This window comes from Engystomops pustulosus, chromosome 3 (assembly GCF_040894005.1).
Source record: "Engystomops pustulosus chromosome 3, aEngPut4.maternal, whole genome shotgun sequence".
Lineage (NCBI taxonomy): Eukaryota > Metazoa > Chordata > Amphibia > Anura > Leptodactylidae > Engystomops > Engystomops pustulosus.
Window position 1 is genome coordinate 229,235,164 of NC_092413.1, and position 23,884 is coordinate 229,259,047.

Below are 23,884 nucleotides of genomic sequence, written 5' to 3' on the forward strand. Positions count from 1 at the left end.
ACAGAGCAGCAATCTGGGGGATTTTAATTGTGGAGATTTCTGCTGGTCTGTGGAACTACAAGAGCCTGATGTCTATTGAATCCGTTATATTATATATCGACTTTCTTTTGTGAAAAATTTACTTTTCAAAATAAACTCCTTTTGGATAATTTTCAGCAAGAAAAGTCCGGTTGTCCATTGAAAAGCCTTTGCCTCACAGACTGGCTCAAAAGAAGAGAGTAAGGTACCAGAGAGAAGGGAATGATGGAGTGAGGGGATTGGGAAATATCTTTTGCCGGACATGAGCTGCACATCCTTAATCCCAAGAAGCAATGTCTGACTTTGTGTCGAGCAGATCCCTGAAAGGTGAAAAATGACACACTAGGCGGAGAATCTGCAGAAGCTTTTATTTCATGATATCTTGCAGTTATATGTGCAGTGATTATTGGGAATGTTACTATATTGCTGTCATTATTTTATCATCAGATTTTAACCTCCGGTGATTGCTCTCCAAAGATCTGAACCTCACACAGGTGAAGAACCTCAGTCTGTCCGGCCAAAACGATATTGACGTATCTCCCGACCATTGCTCCGCACGCATAAGTCTGAGTCCCTCCATCTGGGAGAGAAGTCACCAGAGCACACCTGTGACAGAAAGGATGACAGGTAAGTGTTCGTATCACACATATATACATATACCAGGCCATCGCTCCCTGCTCTACTATTACTGATATACATCGGGAGGAGGAAATGTCTGTAATAGAGATGAGCGAGCACTAAAATGCTCGAGTGCTCGTTATTCGAGACGAACTTTTCCAGATGCTCGAGTGCTCGTCTCGAATAACGAGCCCCATTGAAGTCAATGGGAGACTCGAGCATTTTTCAAAGGGACCATGGTTCGGGAATAAAATGTGTTATTTAATTGAAAAAGAATGTCTTCTGATAAGTTAGCAGATGTATGCAAACATCTGCAATCTATTCTTCACTGTTCCGCGTGTATATTATCTCCCGACAAGTTAGCAGATGTGAAGAACAGTGAAGAATAGGATCATTTAAGTGAAAAACACAGTGAAGAATAGATTGCAGATGTTCGGCACATCTGCTTACTTGTCGGGAGATACGCTGTCTCCGTGCCCCGCTGTCTCCGTGCCCCGCTGTCTCTGTGCCCCGCTGTCTCCGTGCCCCGCTGTCTCCGTGCCCCGATGTCTCCGTGCCCAGCTGTCTCCGTGCCCCGCTGTCTCCGTGCCCCGCTGTCTCCGTGCCCCGCTGTCTCCGTGCCCCGCTGTCTCCGTGCCCCGCTCTCTCCGTGCCCCGATGTCTCCGTGCCCAGCTGTCTCCGTGCCCCGCTGTCTCCGTGCCCCGCTGTCTCCGTGCCCCGATGTCTCCGTGCCCCGCTGTCTCTGTGCCCCGCTGTCTCCGTGCCCAGCTGTCTCCGTGCCCCGCTCTCTCCGTGCCCCGCTCTCTCCGTGCCCCGCTCTCTCCGTGCCCCGCTCTCTCCGTGCCCCGCTCTCTCCGTGCCCCGCTCTCTCCGTGCCCCGCTCTCTCCGTGCCCCGATGTCTCCGTGCCCCGCTGTCTCCGTGCCCCGATGTCTCCGTGCCGCTGCCTGATGTCTCCGTGCCACTCCGTGCCGCTGCCTGATGTCTCCGTGCTGCTGCCCCATGTCTTCGTGCTGCTCCCCGGTGTCTCTGTGCTGCTCCCCGGTGTCTCTGTGCTGCTCCTCGTTGTCTCTGTCCTGCTCACCGTGTTCTGCAATGTGTTCTTCACACATATATATTGTTCTTCACATACTATTTTGTTCGCACCGTTCCGCGCGTATCTTCCGACAAGTAAGCAGATGTGCCGAACATCTGTAATCTATTCTTCACTGTGTTCTTTACTGTGTTTTTCACTTAAATGATCCTGTGTTCACTGTTTTTATTCTATTCTTCATTGTTCTTCACTGTGTTTTTTTAATTAAATGCTCGATCTCGAGCAGGGGAAATACTCGTCCGAGCAACGAGCCGTCTCGAGTACCTTAATGCTCGAACGAGCATCAAGCTCGGACGAGCATGTTCGCTCATCTCTAGTCTGTAACCTACCTGCCTCTCAGTGTCCTGAATTGCCTCACATTTGCGTAAGTTCTTTAACCGGTTCAGGCTCACAGTGATTTCCACGTTCAGGTTTTGTCCAAATTTTTGTGTACTTTTTATGTCTCTAACGTTCTATTTTTTGGGAATTATTTTTATGGCTTTATTTTTCAAGAGAAATGCTTTTTTTTAAAAAAAATGTGTTCACAGTTATTTGCTTTAAAAGAGGTTAGAGGCTTAAAGTTGAAAAAATATTTGTTTTTACATATAAGATATTTTTTGGTGTTACCTTATAAAAATATAATCTGCCACAAATTTTGATCTATTACTTGTCTTGTTGAATGGTAACTCAGTGCCGTATGTGGTTACCAGTAGAAAGAAAAAATCCTGGCACTCACTGCTTAGTGATTCTTCTTCCTTCTTTTGTAAAAAAGACAAAGAAGGAGCCGGATCAGGACGCGTTTCGGGCCCGTCCACAAGCCTTTGTCAACTGATATCAACATACATAAAGACACTTCATTATATAAGGCAAGTAAATCTCCTACTAATGACATCACACCCTCAGGCACACTTCAGCTGGGATGTGATGTAACCAAGAGGGAGGCTCAATAGGTGAAATACTTCACAGTCCGTGTCTAAAGGTAAAAATATACATCAAATTGCACAATTATCAATGCAAAGAATAAAAATTATATTGTAACCATGTTCAAGTCATATTTATTATAATATAGTGAAAACAAAAGCATTTTAGTTACTATATGTTTGCAATATCATAATATCATATGGAGTTCCAGTGTGTCAAGTAGAGGAATCCAATAAGCCTCACAACGCCTCAATAATTGTTTAATATTACCCCCTCGTCTGGATTGTGGCACTTGATCTATCATAATGTATTGAAATTGAAAAATCTTATGCCTCTTGGCACTAAAATAGCAAGGAATCGGTAAAAAGGTTTCATTGCATCTAATGGTTGTCAGGGTTCTGGACCACCGCGGGAGATGGTACTAGCCGACACCTGGGACCAGAATCTAAGTGGCACCTGGTCTTCATCAGAGTCCGCCATAATGCGGGATGGTCTTGCTGCGGTAGGGTGCCACCAGGTCGTTCCACAGGTGCGACTAGCCCGCGGGGGAAGCCAAGGTTGTGGTACAGAATCGGTGTCCAGGCACGTGGTCAGGTACAGGCAGACAGTCGGGGCAGGTGGCAGAGATACAGAAGTCAAAAGTCAGGTCTGAGGTCACAACAGGAATACAGCAGAGCAGGAACAAGGAATAAACGTAGGGAGCACAGGAAGCTTTCACTAAGGCAAGGTAGCTCAAAGATACGGCCGGGAATCCTGGGAACAGCCGGCCTATAAGGGATCTTGGAAGTGCCTGCGCCAATCAGCGGTGCGCTGGCCCTTTAAATCTTTGAGTGCCGGCGCACGGAGCGTGGACGCACTCCAGGCCGGACGGGAGCAGGAGCGGGAAGAAGACATAGGAAAGTGCTCCGGGCTGGCACATAGAGGCAGAGGTTCTCCTGTCTTAGTCTGGAATGCTCTTTGGAAGACAGACGAGCTCTATCCACCTGCATGGGCTCCTCTTCATCAGACACGGAACATGGCTGAAGTGGTCTTTGGAAGACTGGAGCCAGGCGGGGCAGACGTCGGGTTCTGACTTGTGGTTGTTCCAGACGTTGCTCCTCAAAATGCTCGGTAGACCGGATGTCAATCTGAGTGGCCAGAGAGATGAGACCACTCAGTGTAGACAGCAGGTCCCGTGCAGACAAGGCATCTTTGATCTGACCAGACAGTCCTTTTTTAAAAGTAGCAAGCAAGGCCGCCTCATTCCTATCCAGCTCGGAGGCTAAAGTACTGAACTGGACCGCGCAGTCTCCAACAGAGGAGTCCCCTTGACTTAGCTTCAGCAGTGCGGTCTCAGCAGAAGACGCCTGGGCAGGTTCCTCAAAGACAGACCAGAATTCAGAGAGGAACGTGGTGAGAGTAGCCGTGACTGGATCGTTCCTGTCCCAGAGGGGAGTAACCCATGCCAGGGCTTTCCTGGAGGCTGATCATGAAAGCTACCTTAGCCCATTCTGTGGCAAACTGTGAAGGCATCAGCTCGATATGTAGGGGGCACTAAGTAATGAAGCCGCTGCATAACTACTGCATAACACCATCATATTTGGAGGGCATGGAAGATGCAGCCTGGGTTCAGCATTAGACAATGCAGCCATAGTAATGAGTGGTACCGGCGGTACTGGATGCTGGTGCAGAGTAGCCAATAAATGCTGCAGGGTGGCGGTGAATTCTTGCGGTGAGTTGAGGTGAGTTGCTGTCCTTGCACGGCAAACTGTTGAGACTGCTGGACCACAATGGTGGTAAGATCAGCCAGTTCAGGAAGCGGAGCCTTGTCGGGATCCATGGCCAGATCTTACTCTCAGGATCAGTGGTAGTGGATCCTCTGTACCACCGTGGACAATGGTGTAAGACGACACCTGGGAACGAAATGTAAGTGGCACCCGGCTTTCACCAGAGCCAGCCACAAAGCGGGTTGGACTTGCTGTGGCGTGGTACCAACGGGTCGCTCCACAGGCGAGACTTTGTCGCGGTGGAGGCCAAGGCGAAGTACAGAATCGTGATACAGCATCATGGTCAGGGACAGGCAGGAGGTCAGAACAGGCAGCACAGGATTGGAGTCAGGAGCAAGGCAAAAGGCCAAGGCAGGCAGTGGAGGAGCGAAGTCAGGAGCGGAACCGGGGTCACAACGGAAATTCAACAAAAAGCTTTCTAAGGCTTTGAGGCACAAAGATCCGGCAGGGAATTTAACAGAATTGGCAGCTGGTCAGCACCAATTAGGGTATCAAAACTACAGGTTGGGGGGAACCTGGGGAATAGTGATCATAATATCATTGATTTTGTATTACGCTTTACTAAGAACGTTAGGGAAGGGGCAACCAACACTCTAAACTTCAGGAGGGCAAATTTTCAGCAACTAAGGGAAGACCTTAAAGGCATAGACTGGGATAATGTTCTCAAAGACAAAAGCCCCCCCAAAAAATGGGACTTTTTCTAATATATTCTGAAAAAGTCCTGTGAGAAACACATACATTATGGGAAAAAGCATAAGAGGAACAAGAAACAGCCAATGTGGCTAACTAGTCTTGTAAGGAAAGCAATAAGCGAGAAAGATAAGGCGTTTAAGGTGCTAAAACTTGAAGGTAGCGATGAGGCATTACAGGATTATAGAGAGAAAAATAAATCCTGTAAAAAGCAGATAAAGGCTGCAAAAATAGAGACTGAGAGAAAATTTGCCAGGGAGAGCAAAAATAATCCCAAATTATTTTTTAAGTATATAAATGATAAGAAACTAAAAACAGAGAGTGTGGGTCCCCTTAGAAATAACATGGGGGTCATGGGGGAAGGAGATGAGGAAAGGGCCAATCTACTGAATGTCCCTTTCTCAACTGTCTTACCCAGGAAAATCCCCTGGTGGAAGACACAATGAGGAATAATGTAATTTCTTTTTGGAATGTCAACAGTTTAACCCAGGATGAGGTACGGCGCCGCCTCGCAACCACTAAGATAGATAAATCACCGGGGCCAGATGGCATACACCCCCGGGTTCTGCATGAACTATGTACCGTGATAGACAGACCATTATTTTTAATATTTGAAGATTCACTGAGGACTGGTTATGTTCCACAGGACTGGCGCATAGCAAATGTGGTACCAATATACAAAAAAGGATCAAATAGCGATCCTGGAAACTACAGACCCGTGAGTCTAACTGCTGTGGTGGGGAAAATATTTGAGGAGTTTGTTAGAGATGCTGTCCTCGAGTATCTCACTGTGCACAACCTTATAACCCAGCGTCAGCATGGGTTTATGAGAGATCGGTCCTGTCAGACTAATCTGATTGGTTTCTACGAGGAGGTAAATTCAAGACTGGATCTGGGGGACGCTGTGGATGTTGTATATCTGGACTTTTCAAAGGCATTTGACACCGTGCCACATAAAAGGTTGGTATATAAAATGAGACTGCTGGGAATAGGAGAAAATCTGTGTATTTGGGTAAGTAATTGGCTTAGTGATAGAAAACAGAGGGTGGTCATTAATGGCACATTCTCAGATTGGGTTGACGTTACCAGTGGAGTGCCACAGGGGTCAGTATTGGGGCCACTTTTTTTTAATATTTTTATTACTGACCTTGTAGTGGGTTTACACAGTCAAGTTTCAATATTTGCAGATGATACTAAACTGCGTAAAGTAATTAATACTGAGGTCGATAGTTTAGCATTACAGAGGGATTGGGGAAGCTTGAGGGATGGGCAGAGAAATGGTTGATGAGGTTTAATGTAGATAAATGTAAAGTTATGCACTTGGAAACAAAAAGTATAATTATGTTCTAAACGGTCAATTACTTGGTAAAACTGGAGCTGAAATGGACTTGGGGATGGAAAACTTAATTTTAGTGACCAGAGCCAGGCGGCTGCTGCTAAAGCAAATAAAATTATGGGATGTATCAAGAGAGGAATAGATTCTCATGATAAAGACATAGGGGCAAATTTACTTACCCGGTCCATTCGCGTTCCAGCGGCGGCTTCTCCGCTCTGGATTCGGGTCCGGCCGGGATTTAATAAGGTAGTTCTTCCGCCGTCCACCAGGTGGCGCTGCTGCGCTGAAAGTAAACTCATCGCGCCGGAATGCACCGAGCTGGACCAGGTGAAGGTAAGCGGTCCTTATGCGACACATTTTCGGTTTTTAAATGCGGCGGTTTTTCCGAATACGTCGGGTTTTCGTTCGGCCACGCCCCCCGATTTCCGTCGCGCGCATGCCAGCGCCGATGCGCCACAATCCGATCGCGTGCGCCAAAATCCCGGGGCAATTTAAGTACAAGCGGCGCAAAACGGAAATATTCGGGTAACACGTCGGGAAAACGCGAATCGGGCCCTTAATAAATGACCCCCAATGTTTTGCCCTTATACAAATCCCTGGTCAGACCACACATGGAATATTGTGTACAGTTTTGGGCACCAGTGTATAAAAATGATATAGTAGAGCTGGAACGGGTGCAGAGGAGAGCAACCAGGATTATTAGGGGAATGGGGGGATTAGAATACAATGACAGATTACAAAATTTGGGATTATTCAGTTTAGAAAAAAGACGGCTGAGGGGAGACCTCATTACAATGTACCTGAACGGACAGTACAAGGATCTCTCCAAAGATCTTTTTATACCTCGGCCTGTGACCAGGACAAGGGGGCATCCTCTACGCCTAGAGGAGAGGGGGTTCTACCATCACCATAGACAGGGGACATCCTCTACGCCTAGAGGAGAGGCGATTCTACCATCACCATAGACAAAGGTTCTTTACTGTAAGAGCAGTGAGACTATGGAACTCTCTGCCGCAGGAGGTTGTTATGGCGGACTCTATGTACATGTTCAAGAGAGGCCTGGATGCCTTTCTGGAGAGAAAAAATATCACGGGTTATGGGGATAAAACATTTATTTAATTCTTAGGTTGGACTTGATGGACTTGCGTCTTTTTCCAGCCTAATATACTATGATACTATGATACTATGAATTATTGGCATGCTGGCCCTTTAAATCTCCGTAAGCGCTGGATCGAAGAAAGATGAGAGCAGTCCCGGGGTTCCGGGGGCATGGAGAGGAGCATGGGTGCGTCTGCAACCCGGGATGTGGGTCGGAGGAGCACCTGTGACAAGTTAAATAAGTAAAAAAATGTTAACAAAGCCTGGACAGCAATAAGGGCTGAGGCTCACCTTGGATTGCTGTTTCCATTGTTGGTCAAAGAGTCTCCGACAAGGATTTCTGCACCATTAATCCTGCTCCCGTAGGCATCTCTGTTAGTGATTGTTATGTAGTGAATTGTGTAGGACTCTAGCAGGTCCACCCTCCACCAGGGAGACAATTCTCTGTGTGTGTGAAAACACGATCCGTGATACAAGTCGGTGTCTGGGTTTCCATCTATTGCATTTACTGCCATTCCCAAATAGCCCCAATCGGTATCCTTATAAATGGATGACATTGTGGGTCGACCATGAAGAGCGAGATTCTTATCTATCAAGGAAGAGGAAACAAGAAAAGTGATCACATCATCAGTTATACATAGAGATGGATGAACAGCATCATGAATCCTGGACCATCGCTGTGTTCTCTATAGGGCTATATAGAGGTGTACAGGTAGGTCCATAACTATTTGAACACTAGCACAAATTTAGATTTTTTTTACCTGTTAACTAAAACGTATTCAAGTCATTGTTACATAATAGACATGGACATAAATTCCAGACTTTCAGCTTAATTGACAATTGATTAACACAAGCAAACCCCTCATTTCCTGACCACCAGACCACCAAGAAAAACTGAGGACATAATACACCTTTACACGTCAGCTGCGGGTGTGGGGAGAGGGTTCATGGGCTGCACCCTCTCCATACAAGGTGGGCGTTTGCTTGCAAACCCTGAAAAATGCCTCGACAAAGATGCCTGACTCATTTCCATCCTGGTGGTGCATGGGTGCTGCCATGTTGGATTTGATCACTGCCCCCTGTGAAGTCACCAGGGGGGTGGCGATTGGTTGCCATGACAGCCGTACAAAGACCCGAGGCTGTCTAATTTTTTCCCCATCTATTACAATGTGTGATTTGCACATTGTAATAGATGGTGTGGAAAATCCCCATATACTGCCATACTATAGTATAGCAGTATATGGAAGGCTCAATTACACAAACTAGGGTTAAAGTACCCCAGGGGGTCTGGAAAAATATTAATAAATAAGTAAAATAAAATTAAATTAAACCTAAAAATTCCAATCACCCTCCTTTCCCAAGAACTGATATAAATATAAACATGTTGGTATCGTCGCTTCCCAAAATGTCCGATCTATCAAAATATGATAAAAAATTTTGATAAAATATTCAATAAAAAGTGATCAAAAGGCTGTAAAAATGACACCACCCACTGCTCCGTGCACCGAAGTATGAAAAAGTTATTAGCGCCAGAAGATGGCAAAATAAAGAATAATTTTTTTGTACAGGAGGTTTTAATTTTTGTAAATGTATAAAAACATTATAAAACCTACACAAATGTTTTATCTCCGTGATCGCACCGAGCCAAAGAATAAAGTAGACCTGACATTTGTGGTGCACAGTGAAAGCTGTAAAATCCAAGCCCACAAGAAAATGGGTTTTTTTCACCAATTTCACAACATTTGGCTTTTTTCCCGCTTCCCAGTACACGGCATGGAATATTAAATACTGTTACTATGAAGTGCAATTTATTATGCAGAAAACAAGCCGTTAAGGTCGTTAAGGGGTTAAATTGATTTAAGCATTTTTGTAATTTACATTTTTCTTGGATTGAGGATAAGTCCGGTTCTGCTTTTTTCTTGATCAGATCAGGTTTCTCATAATCTCTGACGTTTACTGCATCTAAAGAGAAATATAAAGTGACATCATCATCCATGGACACAGGAATTACACGGGTCATGGCCTCAGTCTCAGGGGATGGAAATGACCCCATCAGCCAAACATTAGATGGATCCAGATTCTAGATGGACATCACAACTAATACAGACCCCAGATGGCAGAATAAAGAGAGAACCAAGATCCGACAATCGTAACAGATACAGACCCCAAACCAGACCCGGGAATAAATAGAGATTAAGGATCAGACACCATCAACAAATAGAGACCCCAAAGCAGATCAGGAAAGAAGAGGAGACCCAATATCAGATAAAATAAGTACAGACCCCAAAACCACAGAATAAATATAGATCTGGTAATGGGCACCTTGTCTAAATTCAGACCCCAAACCAGGCAACAAAATAAATGGAGACAAATGATCAAACAACCTAAACAAATAAAGATCCGAGACTAATGAAGATATTAAGACACCCAAAATGAAAAAATAAAAAGTGAGAGGTTAAGAAGCCCTAAACAAATACAGACCCCAAACCAGATCACAAACTGAAAGGAGACCCAATATCAGATAACATAAGTACAGACCCCAAAACCACAGAATAAATGTAGACCTAGTATCAGACACCCCGTACACATACAGAGTCACACCAGAAAACAGAATAAGTAGAAAGCCAGGATAAGAAACCCTAAGTAACTATAGACCCCCAAACCACAAAATAAATGTAGACCCCAAACATCCTAAATAAATAAGGATCCTAGGACACAGATAATTATGAGACCAGGAAAAGATCTGCTAAATGAATTCAGCCCCCAAACCAGATCACAAAATAAAAAAAAGACTAACGATCAGATACTCTAGACCCCAAACCAAGGAATGAATATAGACCCAGGATCAGACATTGTACAAACACCGACCCCCAAACCAGAGCACAGAATAGAGAACCAGGATCAGATGTCCTTAACAAGTATAGACCCCAGACCAAAGAACAGAGACCCCAGACCAAAGAACAGAGACCCCAGACCAAAGAGCAGAGACCCCAGACCAAAGAGCAGAGACCCCAGAGCAAAGAACAGAGACCCCAGAGCAAAGAGCAGAGACCCCAGACCAAAGAGCAGAGACCCCAGACCAAAGAACAGAGACCACAGACCAAAGAACAGAGACCACAGACCAAAGAACAGAGACCACAGACCAAAGAACAGAGACCCCAGACCAAAGAACAGAGACCCCAGACCAAAGAACAGAGACCCCAGACCAAAGAGCAGAGACCCCAGACCAAAGAACAGAGACCACAGACCAAAGAACAGAGACCACAGACCAAAGAACAGAGACCCCAGACCAAAGAACAGAGACCCCAGACCAAAGAACAGAGACCCCAGACCAAAGAGCAGAGACCCCAGACAAGACCCAACCACTAAGAGACTCCAAACCAGATGTTGTGCTGCTCCTCTCCCACCGCTCTTCCCACATATCTTACTTATCACTGATATTAGAGGAGGATATAATTATAAAGCGGCTGAGGAGAGAAGTTACTGAACCTGCAGAAGCCTCATCAGACGCCGTCCACACCAGGACCACGAGGAGCAGAAGCTTCATCCTGCAGATGAGAACATGTCCTGATATCAGAAGACGAGGTCTATGTATATTCTCTATATTTCTACAATGTTTGTACAATGTTATCCCTCAGACCCTCCTACATCCTGGTCACCATTAATGTCACCTACAGATCATGTGACGCCTAATTCCACCTCTGATCCGGGAAGTAACAGAACCAGTAATACTATCAGTCCTGATAATGGAGGCTGTAACGCTAATAGATGGACCTGTCATATATAATAGCCCCCGCGCTGCTACAATGATCCAATACTGGCTGGTCTGGGGAACATGTACATTACAAGTCATTCTGGTGCTGTATCAGGTACTCAGCCTGGTTCTGGTGCTGTATCATGTACTCAGCCTGGTTCTGCTGCTGTATCATGTACTCAGCCTGGTTCTGGTGCTGTATCATGTACTCAGCCTGGTTCTAGTACTGTATTTATGTACAAAGTTAATAGTATGTACTGAGCCTGGTTCATGTACTGTATATATGAATTGAGCTTGGTTCTTCTGTTATATGTGTGGTCTGATCTTTTTCTGGTGATATTTACTTTCTGAACCCGATTCTATTTCTGTACTGATCATGGTCCTGGTTCTGTAGTTCTGTGGTCAGCCTGCTTCTGTCGCTGTGTTAATATACTGAGCTTGTTTCTGGTGCTATATTTATGAGCTTGGTTCTGGTGCTGCACTTATACTTTAAACCTTGTTCTTTGCTGTATTAATATACAAAGCCTGGTGCTGTATATATACAGTCTGCAGAAGGTTCTTGTGCTGTATCTATGTATTCAGCCTGGTTCTGTTAATCATTTCATGTAGTAATCTTAGTTCTGGTGCTATTTTATGTGCCGGCCTTGGGTATGGTATTAACCCCTTCACGACTTGTGCAGTATTAGTACGGCACGGCGGAAAGTGACTTAACGACGTGCACTAGTCTTAACGACACACACTTACGGACTAGTGACTTAAAGACACACATTAGTCCGTACCAGAGGGGTTTCGTGGCAACCCCCATTTCACGATCGATGCTATTGGCTGGTCGATGCGACCAGCCAATAGCAGCAGTAAACATAATCAGGGGGCATGCAGGGGTTAACACAGGATGATGACTTGTGCTGTCTAGGACAGCACCAATCATCATCGTTAGGGGGCATGTCTGGTGGCATCATGCCACCTCCCATAGACATCTGATTGGCCGATCTGTACAGAACGGCCAATCGGATTTCAGGTGGGAAGTTCAAATTAGTGATCACTCATTCTAGTGTGAGACAGCGTGCAGAACAGTGTATATCACCCCCCTGTGTTGCTGGACCCTCTAGAATTGCTGGCTGGCACCTTTCTGGGCACCACCAGTGTGATCCGCAATTGCTGCTGCGACTGCTACAGTAAGATCTCACTCCTGTGTCATCTTATTTTTTTTGTGTGTGTGTGATCCTTAATTTCCCTATCCCAATCCCTGTTCCTGATCCCTCCCCCTGTGTGCGTCCTGCAGTTTTTGTGGCAGTTTTTTTTTTTCTCGCCTTGTCCCCTGCACCACCTCCGTGGTTGCATCCTGTACGCCGGGCACTGATCAGCTTTAGCTTCAGCTTTTTGTTTTTTATACAGGAGGGTTTTTTTTGTTTTTTTGCTCAGTTTTGTGCAGATCGGTGACAGACATCACTGGTTGGCATTTTTCGCTGCAGTAACTTTTTATACTGCAGCTTTTTCTCTTGTTTTTTCTGCGCACATAATCCATCTTGTGCGTGCGCTGCAACAACCGATGGCTGATCAGTAGCATCTTACTGCTCAGCACTTTTTTTTCCTGTAGTAAAATTTCTACTGGTTACGGTTTATTCTTTTATCGCCCACCACGTGTTCCAGCACAACATACACATCCCCTTGAATAAAGTTTACATGTTTACTTTCGGCTCAGGCGGCGCCCTCTGGTGGTCAATGAGGGCGGCATCATGCAGGCCACTGATGTTGGTAAAGAGCAGCCAGTCTGAGACTAGACATGTCATGTTAAAACATGTCAGTAGGAGGGGGCGGCAGGCTCAATAGAGAGCAACATTAGTGTGGAGCCACAGAATGACTGTCAACTGTGCAGCGCTGCAGGTGGAGTAAAAGCTGCTGCACAGCTCAGTACAGTAGGTCCTCCGCTTCCTTCACTCATTGATGAGGCCCCGCCCACAATTCCCGCGCCTCTGTGTACCAGGGAAGTGCTGACAGTGGCTCCTAGGGGTCCCCTACCACCTCATGTGCAGAGGAAGCAGCCCCTCTCACAGAGGACACTATCTACTGGAGGAGACGGAACAGAGGTGCATACCTCCCAACTTTTGGACAAGAGAAAGAGGGACAAAAGCCCCTCCCCCTTTTCTAAACCACGCCCATTGTCCCACCCACAAGCATAGTATAATATCAACCTTGACGGTCCCCACATAGTACAGTGCCCCTTACTTTGGCCACTCCCCCACCCCCATGGACCCGTATAATATCCCATAAAGCAAATCTGCAACATATAAAACCCATCTTTAATTTTATCCTCCCTTGACATTTCTTTTCCACTTTTATTTATCTCCCCAAACTTACACATAATATTATCTGTACCCCTACCCCCACCCCTCCTCACATGGTGTGGTCCCTGTTCTCTATCCTCCTCATAATGTAGCCTCCTGTCCTCCAGCCTCCTCCTGTAGCCTCCCTCTCTCCTGCCCTCCTCCAGTAGCCTCCTGTCCTCCAGCCTCCTCCTGTAGCCTCCTGTCCTCCAGCCTCCTCCTGTGGCCCCTGTCCTCCAGCCTCCTCCTGTAGCCCCCTGTCCTCCAGCCTCCTCCTGTAGCCCCCTGTCCTCCAGCCTCCTCCTGTAGCCTCCTGTCCTCCAGCCTCCTCCTTCAGCATCCTCCACCTGTCCTCCAGTCCCACAGTCCCCTCCAGAATCCTCCTGTCCTCCGACCTCCCCCTCAAGCATCCTCCTGGCCTTCAGACTCCTCCTCCTGTCCCCCAGCCTCCTCCTCCTGTCCCCCAGCCTCCTCCTCCTGTCCCGCAGCAGCCTCCACCTGTCCCCCAGCCTCCTCCTCCTGCCCTTTAGCCTCCTTCTGTCCCCCAGCCTACTCAAGCATCCTCCTGTCCTCAGCCTCCACCTGTCCTCCAGCATCCTCCTCCTGTCCCCAGCCTCCTCCTCCTGTCCTCCAGCATCCTCCTCCTGTCCTCCAGCATCCTCCTCCTGTCCTCCGGCATCCTCCTCCTGTCCTGCTGCAGCCTCCACCTGTTCCCCAGCAGCCTCCTCCTGTCCTCCAGCATCCTCCTCCTGTCCTCCGGCATCCTCCTCCTGTCCTGCTGCAGCCTCCACCTGTTCCCCAGCAGCCTCCTCCTGTCTCCCGGAAGCCTCCTCCTGTCCCCCTGCAGCCTCCTCCTGCCCACCAGCAGCCTCCTCCTGCCCTCCTGTAGCTTCCAGCCCCCCCTGTCCTGCTCCTGTGCCCCAGCCCTCCCTGTCCTCCTGTAGCCTCCAGCCCCCCCTGTCCTCCTGTAGCCTCCTGTCCTCCAGCCTCCTCCTTCAGCATCCTCCACCTGTCCTCCAGTCCCACAGTCCCCTCCAGAATCCTCCTGTCCTCTGTCCTCCCCCTCTATCATCCTCCTGTCCTTCAGTCTCCTCCTCCTGTCCCCCAGCCTCCTCCTGTAGCCCCCTGTCCTCCAGCCTCCTCCTGTAGCCCCCTGTCCTCCAGCCTTCTCCTGTAGCCCCCTGTCCTCCAGCCTCCTCCTGTAGCCTCCTGTCCTCCAGTCTCCTCCTCCTGTCCCCCAGCCTCCTCCTGTCCCCCAGCCTCCTCCTCCTGTCCTCCAGCCTTCAACTGTCCCCCAGCAGTCTCCACCTGTCCTCCAGCCTCCTCAAGCATCCTCCTGTCCTCCAGCCTCCACTTGTCCTTCAGCCTCCTCCTCCTGTCCTCCAGCCTACTCCTCCTGTCGCCCAGCCTCCTCCTCCTGTCCTCCAGCCTACTCCTCCTGTCCCCCAGCCTCCTCCTTCTGTCCTCCAGCCTCCTCCTCCTGTCCTCCAGCCTCCTCTTCCTGTCCCACAGCAGCCTCCACCTGTCCCCCAGCAGCCTCCTCCTAAAGCCTCCTCCTCCTGCAGCCTCCTCTTGTCCCCCAGCCTCCTCCTCCTGTCCCCCAGCCGCCTCCACCTGTCCCCCAGCCGCCTCCTCCTGTGCTCCTGTAGCCTCCTCCTCCTGAAGCCTCCTCCTCCTGAAGCCTCCTCCTCCTGTCCTCCTGTAGCCTGCTCCTCCTGTCCTCCTGCAGCCTCCTCCTCCTGTCCTCCTGCAGCCTCCTCCCGCCTCCACCTGTCCCCCAGAAGCCTCCACCTGTCCCCCAGCCTCCTCCTCCTGCCCTCCAGCCTTCTTCTGTCCCCCAGCCTACTCAAGCATCCTCCTGTCCCCAGCCTCCACCTGTCCTCCAGCATCCTCCTCCTGTCCACAGCCTCCTCCTCCTGTCCTCCAGCATCCTCCTCCTGTCCCCCAGCAGCCTCCTCCTGTCCCGCAGCAGCCTCCTCCTGTTCCCCAGCAGCCTCCTCCTGTCCCCCAGCAGCCTCCTCCTGTCCCCCACGAGCCTCCTCCTGCCCACCAGCAGCCTCCTCCTGTCCTCCTGTAGCCTCCAGCCCCCCTAGTCCTGCTCCTGTAGCCTCCAGCCCCCCCTGTCCTCCTGTAGCCTCCAGCTCCCCCCCCTGTCCTCCAGTAGCCTCCAACCCCCCCTGTAGCCTCCAGCACCCCCTGTCCTCTTCCTGTGCCCCAGCTCCCCCTTTCCTCCTCCAGTAGCCTCCAGCTCCCCACTGTAGCCTCCAGCTCCCCCTGTCCTCTTCCTCTTCCTGTGCCGCAGCCCCCCCCTTTCCTTCTCCTGTAGCCTCCAGCCCCCCCGTAGCCTCCAGCACCCCCCTTGTCCTCTTCCTGTGCCCCAGCTCCCCCTTTCCTTGTAATGTCTGTATTATCTGTACTAGTGTCTGCAGTGTATGTAATGTCTGTATTATCTGTACTAGTGTCTGCAGTGTATGTAGTGTCTGTATTAGCTGTACTAGTGTCTGCAGTGTATGTAATGTCTGTATTATCTGTACTAGTGTCTGTAGTGTATGTAATGTCTGTATTATCTGTACTAGTGTCTGCAGTGTATGTAGTGTGTGTATTATCTGTACTAGTGTCTGCAGTGTATGTAATGTCTGTATTATCTGTACTAGTGTCTGTAGTGTATGTAATGTCTGTATTATCTGTACTAGTGTCTGCAGTGTATGTAATGTCTGTATTATCTGTACTAGTGTCTGCAGTGTATGTAATGTCTGTATTATCTGTACTAGTGTCTGCAGTGTATGTAGTCTCTGTATTATCTGTACTAGTGTCTGCAGTGTATGTAATGTCTGTATTATCTGTACTAGTGTCTGCAGTGTATGTAGTGTGTGTATTATCTGTACTAGTGTCTGCAGTGTATGTAATGTCTGTATTATCTGTACTAGTGTCTGTAGTGTATGTAATGTCTGTATTATCTGTACTAGTGTCTGCAGTGTATGTAATGTCTGTATTATCTGTACTAGTGTCTGCAGTGTATGTAATGTCTGTATTATCTGTACTAGTGTCTGCAGTGTATGTAATGTCTGTATTATCTGTACTAGTGTCTGCAGTGTATGTAATGTCTGTATTATCTGTACTAGTGTCTGCAGTGTATGTAGTGTGTGTATTATCTGTACTAGTGTCTGCAGTGTATGTAATGTCTGTATTATCTGTACTAGTGTCTGTAGTGTGTGTATTATCTGTACTAGTGTCTGTAGTGTATGTAGTGTCTGTATTATCTGTACTAGTGTCTGTAGTGTATGTAATGTCTGTATTATCTGTACTAGTGTCTGCAGTGTATGTAGTGTGTGTATTATCTTTACTAGTGTCTGTAGTGTATGTAATGTCTGTATTATCTGTACTAGTGTCTGCAGTGTATGTAATGTCTGTATTATCTGTACTAGTGTCTGCAGTGTATGTAATGTCTGTACTAGTGTCTGCAGTGTATGTAATGTGTGTATTACCTGTACTAGTGTCTGCAGTGTATGCAATGTGTGTATTATCTGTACTAGTGTCTGCAGTGTATGTAGTGTGTGTATTATCTGTACTAGTGTCTGCAGTGTATGTAGTGTGTGTATTATCTGTACTAGTGTCTGCAGTGTATGTAATGTCTGTATTATCTGTACTAGTGTCTGCAGTGTATGTAGTGTGTGTATTATCTGTACTAGTGTCTGTAGTGTGTGTATTATCTGTACTAGTGTCTGCAGTGTATGTAATGTGTGTATTATCTGTACTAGTGTCTGTAGTGTGTGTATTTTCTGTACTAGTGTCTGTAGTGTATGTATTGTCTGTATTATCTGTACTAGTGTCTGCAGTGTATGTAATGTCTGTATTATATGTACTAGTGTCTTTAGTGTATGTAATGTCTGTATTATCTGTACTAGTGTCTGCAGTGTATGTAATGTCTGTATTATCTGTACTAGTGTCTGCAGTGTATGTAGTGTCTGTATTATCTGTACTAGTGTCTGCAGTGTATGTAATGTCTGTATTATCTGTACTAGTGTCTGCAGTGTATGTAGTGTCTGTATTATCTGTACTAGTGTCTGCAGTGTATGTAATGTGTGTATTATCTGTACTAGTGTCTGCAGTGTATGTAATGTCTGTATTATCTGTACTAGTGTCTGTAGTGTGTGTATTATCTGTACTAGTGTCTGTAGTGTATGTAGTGTATGTATTATCTGTACTAGTGTCTGCAGTGTATGTAATGTGTGTATTATCTGTACTAGTGTCTGCAGTGTATGTAATGTCTGTATTATCTGTACTAGTGTCTGCAGTGTATGTAATGTCTGTATTATCTGTACTAGTGTCTGTAGTGTATGTAATGTCTGTATTATCTGTACTAGTGTCTGCAGTGTATGTAGTGTATGTATTATCTGTACTAGTGTCTGTAGTGTATGTATTATCTGTACTAGTGTCTGTAGTGTATGTAATGTCTGTATTATCTGTACTAGTGTCTGTAGTGTATGTAATGTCTGTATTATCTGTACTAGTGTCTGCAGTGTATGTAATGTCTGTATTATCTGTTCTAGTGTCTGCAGTGTATGTAAGGTCTGTATTATCTGTACTAGTGTCTGCAGTGTATGTAATGTCTGTATTATCTGTACTAGTGTCTGCAGTGTATGTAATGTCTGTATTATCTGTACTAGTGTCTGCAGTGTATGCAATGTGTGTATTATCTGTACTAGTGTCTGCAGTGTATGTAGTGTGTGTATTATCTGTACTAGTGTCTGCAGTGTATGTAGTGTGTGTATTATCTGTACTAGTGTCTGTAGTGTATGTATTATCTGTACTAGTGTCTGTAGTGTATGTAATGTCTGTATTATCTGTACTAGTGTCTGCAGTGTATGTAATGTCTGTATTATCTGTACTAGTGTCTGCAGTGTATGCAATGTGTGTATTATCTGTACTAGTGTCTGCAGTGTATGTAGTGTGTGTATTATCTGTACTAGTGTCTGCAGTGTATGTAGTGTATGTATTATCTGTACTAGTGTCTGTAGTGTATGTATTATCTGTACTAGTGTCTGTAGTGTATGTAATGTCTGTATTATCTGTACTAGTGTCTGTAGTGTATGTAATGTCTGTATTATCTGTACTAGTGTCTGCAGTGTATGTAATGTCTGTATTATCTGTTCTAGTGTCTGCAGTGTATGTAAGGTCTGTATTATCTGTACTAGTGTCTGCAGTGTATGTAATGTCTGTATTATCTGTACTAGTGTCTGCAGTGTATGTAATGTCTGTATTATCTGTACTAGTGTCTGCAGTGTATGTAGTGTGTGTATTATCTGTACTAGTGTCTGTAGTGTGTGTATTATCTGTACTAGTGTCTGCAGTGTATGTAATGTGTGTATTATCTGTACTAGTGTCTGTAGTGTGTGTATTATCTGTACTAGTGTCTGTAGTGTATGTAGTGTCTGTATTATCTGTACTAGTGTCTGCAGTGTATGTAATGTCTGTATTATATGTACTAGTGTCTTTAGTGTATGTAATGTCTGTATTATCTGTACTAGTGTCTGCAGTGTATGTAATGTCTGTATTATCTGTACTAGTGTCTGCAGTGTATGTAGTGTCTGTATTATCTGTACTAGTGTCTGCAGTGTATGTAATGTCTGTATTATCTGTACTAGTGTCTGCACTGTATGTAGTGTCTGTATTATCTTTACTAGTGTCTGCAGTGTATGTAATGTCTGTATTATATGTACTAGTGTCTTTAGTGTATGTAATGTCTGTATTATCTGTACTAGTGTCTGCAGTGTATGTAATGTCTGTATTATCTGTACTAGTGTCTGCAGTGTATGTAGTGTCTGTATTATCTGTACTAGTGTCTGCAGTATATGTAATGTCTGTATTATCTGTACTAATGTCTGCAGTGTATGTAATGTCTGTATTATCTGTACTAGTGTCTGTAGTGTGTGTATTATCTGTACTAGTGTCTGCAGTGTATGTAGTGTATGTATTATCTGTACTAGTGTCTGCAGTGTATGTAATGTGTGTATTATCTGTACTAGTGTCTGCAGTGTATGTAATGTCTGTATTATCTGTACTAGTGTCTGTAGTGTATGTAATGTCTGTATTATCTGTACTAGTGTCTGCAGTGTATGTAGTGTATGTATTATCTGTACTAGTGTCTGTAGTGTATGTAATGTCTGTATTATCTGTACTAGTGTCTGCAGAGTATATAATGTCTGTATTATCTGTACTAGTGTCTGCAGTGTATGTAATGTCTGTATTATCTGTACTATTGTCTGCAGTGTATGTAGTGTCTGTATTATCTGTACTAGTGTCTGCAGTGTATGTAATGTATGTATTATCTGTACTAGTGTCTGCAGTGTATGTAATGTCTGTATTATCTGTACTAGTGTCTGTAGTGTATGTAATGTCTGTATTATCTGTACTAGTGTCTGCAGTGTATGTAATGTCTGTATTATCTGTACTAGTGTCTGCAGTGTATGTAATGTGTGTATTATCTGTTCTAGTGTCTGCAGTGTATGTAATGTGTGTATTATCTGTACTAGTGTCTGCAGTGTATGTAATGTGTGTATTATCTGTTCTAGTGTCTGTAGTGTATGTAATGTGTGTATTATCTGTTCTAGTGTCTGTAGTGTATGTAATGTCTGTATTATCTGTACTAGTGTCTGCAGTGTATGTAATGTCTGTATTATCTGTACTAGTGTCTGCAGTGTATGTAATGTGTGTATTATCTGTTCTAGTGTCTGCAGTGTATGTAATGTCTGTATTATCTGTACTAGTGTCTGTAGTGTATGTAATGTCTGTATTATCTGTACTAGTGTCTGCAGTGTATGTAATGTCTGTATTATCTGTACTAGTGTCTGCAGTGTATGTAATGTGTGTATTATCTGTACTAGTGTCTGCAGTGTATGTAATGTGTGTATTATCTGTTCTAGTGTCTGCAGTGTATGTAATGTCTGTATTATCTGTACTAGTGTCTGCAGTGTATGTAGTGTCTGTATTATCTGTACTAGTGTCTGCAGTGTATGTGATGTGTGTATTATCTGTACTAGTGTCTGCAGTGTATGTAATGTGTGTATTATCTGTACTAGTGTCTGCAGTGTATGTAATGTCTGTATTATCTGTACTAGTGTCTGCAGTGTATGTAATGTGTGTATTATCTGTACTAGTGTCTGCAGTGTATGTAATGTGTGTATTATCTGTACTAGTGTCTGCAGTGTATGTAATGTGTGTATTATCTGTTCTAGTGTCTGTAGTGTATGTAATGTGTGTATTATCTGTTCTAGTGTCTGCAGTGTCTGGCTGAGCTCTGCTGCTAGAAATGAGCTGTTCTGCAAAGGGGCTCAGTGCTTTCTTTCTGCTGGAGTGTTTTTGCGCCCGTTTTTGCACCTAAATTAAAAAGTTGCAAGTAATGAATATCATTAGGCGCAGCAAAACATCTGGATTGGTAAGATGGATGAGGGAAAGCTGGTTATTTTTGCTGCGCGGCTAGTTTGGCGTTTAGTCGCAAAAATGGCGCAAAAACGGTGCGCCTGAATGAAAAGGCGCAAAAACAACAGAAAAAACGAGTGATACATGTGGCCCAAAGTCTATTCTTGGTTCTTGTGCTGTATTTATGTATGTAAAGTTCTTCCAGTATGAGAGCCCCCAGCAGTGCTGTCCAGAGCCCCCCACTACCCTGACCCCTACACATGACACTGCACAGGTTACTACTAATAGCTGCACCTGTGTGATACAATGTATACAGGATATATTCCAGCACTACCAGCTCTGCTACATCTGTAGTTACAGACTCTGCTACATCCGGGCAGCTCCCCCCATAACATACAGATCCTGTGCTAATAACTAATATCAGGGAGATCTTACCTTGCTGTAGGGATATTCACCAGCCGTATCCCCAGAGGTGATGGGAGCCTCTTATATAGTCCTGGGTGACCTCAGCCCACACAATTATTGATTGGGGGAAATGTCAATGAGCTGATCCAGACTTATGTACATAAAGATTTATCAAAGTGCAATCTACTGGGGGGAAAGCAGCCAATCACGGCTCAGCTTCTAGCATCCAATCAGAGCTCAGCTTGTATTTTGTCACTGATCATTAATATGATATCTAAGCTTTGATTGGTTAATATAAGAAACGACTATAAGACGCTTATGTGTGAGGTAATATGATAGATGGATGATGACTGAGGGACTTATCTATTAGGAGGTTTATTACCCCCCTGTGTTATCACTGTATTATCTGTGGTGTTACATAGGACTGCAGGTCATATCTACTACTTGATCTGTACTCAGAGATATCACTGTGTTATCTGTGGTGTTACATAGGACTGCAGGACACATCTACTACATGATCTGTACTCAGAGATATCACTGTGTTATCTGTGGTGTTACATAGGACTGCAGGACACATCTACTACATGATCTGTACTCAGAGATATCACTGTGTTATCTGTGGTGTTACATAGGACTGCAGGTCACATCTACTACATGATCTGTACTCAGGGATATCACTGTGTTATCTGTGGTGTTACATAGGACTGCAGGATACATCTACTACATGATCTGTACTCAGAGATATCACTGTGTTATCTGTAGTGTTACATAGGACTGCAGAATACATCTACTACATGATCTGTACTCAGAGATATCACTGTGTTATCTGTGGTGTTACATAGGACTGCAGGACACATCTACTACATGATCTGTACTCAGAGATACCACTGTGTTATCTGTGGTGTTACATAGGACTGCAGGACACATCTACTACATGATCTGTACTCAGAGATATCACTGTGTTATCTGTGGTGTTACATAGGACTGCAGGTCACAACTACTACATGATCTGTACTCAAAGATATCACTGTGTTATCTGTGGTGTTACATAGGACTGCAGGACACATCTACTACATGATCTGTACTCAGAGATATCACTGTGTTATCTGTGGTGTTACATAGGACTGCAGGACACATCTACTACATGATCTGTACTCAGAGATATCACTGTGTTATCTGTGCTGTTACATAGGACTGCAGGACACATCTACTACATGATCTGTACTCAGAGATACCACTGTGTTATCTGTGGTGTTACATAGGACTGCAGGGCACATCTACTACATGATCTGTACTCAGTGATATCACTGTGTTATCTGTGGTGTTACATAGGACTGCATGACGCATCTACTACATGATCTGTACTCAGAGAGATATCACTGTGTTATCTGTGGTGTTACATAGGACTGCAGGACACATCTACTACATGATCTGTACTCAGAGATATCACTGTGTTATCTGTGGTGTTACATAGGACTGCAGGTCACATCTACTACATGATCTGTACTCAGAGAGATATCACTGTGTTATCTGTGGTGTTACATAGGACTGCAGGACACATCTACTACATGATCTGTACTCAGTGATATCACTGTGTTATCTGTGGTGTTACATAGGACTGCATGACGCATCTACTACATGATCTGTACTCAGAGAGATATCACTGTGTTATCTGTGGTGTTACATAGGACTGCAGGACACATCTACTACATGACCTGTACTCAGAGATATCACTGTGTTATCTGTGGTGTTACATAGGACTGCAGGACACATCTACTACATGATCTGTACCCAGAGATATCACTGTGTTAGCTGTGAGGTTACATAGGACTGCAGGACGCATCTACTACATGATCTGTACTCAGAGAGATGTCACTGTGTTATCTGTGGTGTTACATAGGACTGCAGGACACATCTACTACATGATCTGTACCCAGAGATATCACTGTGTTATCTGTGGTGTTACATAGGACTGCAGGACACATCTACTACATGATCTGTACTCAGAGATATCACTGTGTTATCTGTGGTGTTACATAGGACTACAGGACACATCTACTACATGATCTGTACTCAGAGATATCACTGTGTTATCTGTGCTGTTACATAGGACTGCAGGACACATCTACTACATGATCTGTACTCAGAGATATCACTGTGTTATCTGTGGTGTTACATAGGACTGCAGGATACATCTACTACATGATCTGTACTCAGAGATATCACTGTGTTATCTGTGGTGTTACATAGGACTGCAGGACACATCTACTACATGATCTGTACTCAGAGATATCACTGTGTTATCTGTGGTGTTACATAGGACTGCAGGACACATCTACTACATGATCTGTACTCAGAGATATCACTGTGTTATCTGTGGTGTTACATAGGACTGCAGGTCACATCTACTACATGATCTGTACTCAGAGATATCACTGTGTTATCTGTGGTGTTACATAGGAC

The 23,884-nt window shown here is 45.2% G+C and overlaps 1 protein-coding gene across 1 annotated transcript; it reads right to left on the reverse strand.

Moving 5' to 3' along the window:
- Positions 1-367: 367 nt before the first annotated feature.
- LOC140122763 (fucolectin-like) lies at positions 368-21,470 on the reverse strand. The gene is made up of 5 exons (XM_072143959.1): positions 21,452-21,470; positions 11,009-11,067; positions 9,398-9,481; positions 7,811-8,108; positions 368-624 (listed from the first exon to the last, which is right to left on the reverse strand). The coding sequence occupies exons 2-5, from the start codon at positions 11,064-11,066 to the stop codon at positions 462-464; spliced, it is 603 nt and encodes a 200-aa protein (XP_072000060.1). The 5' UTR covers position 11,067; positions 21,452-21,470; the 3' UTR covers positions 368-461.
- Between the last annotated feature and the right edge of the window lie 2,414 nt (positions 21,471-23,884).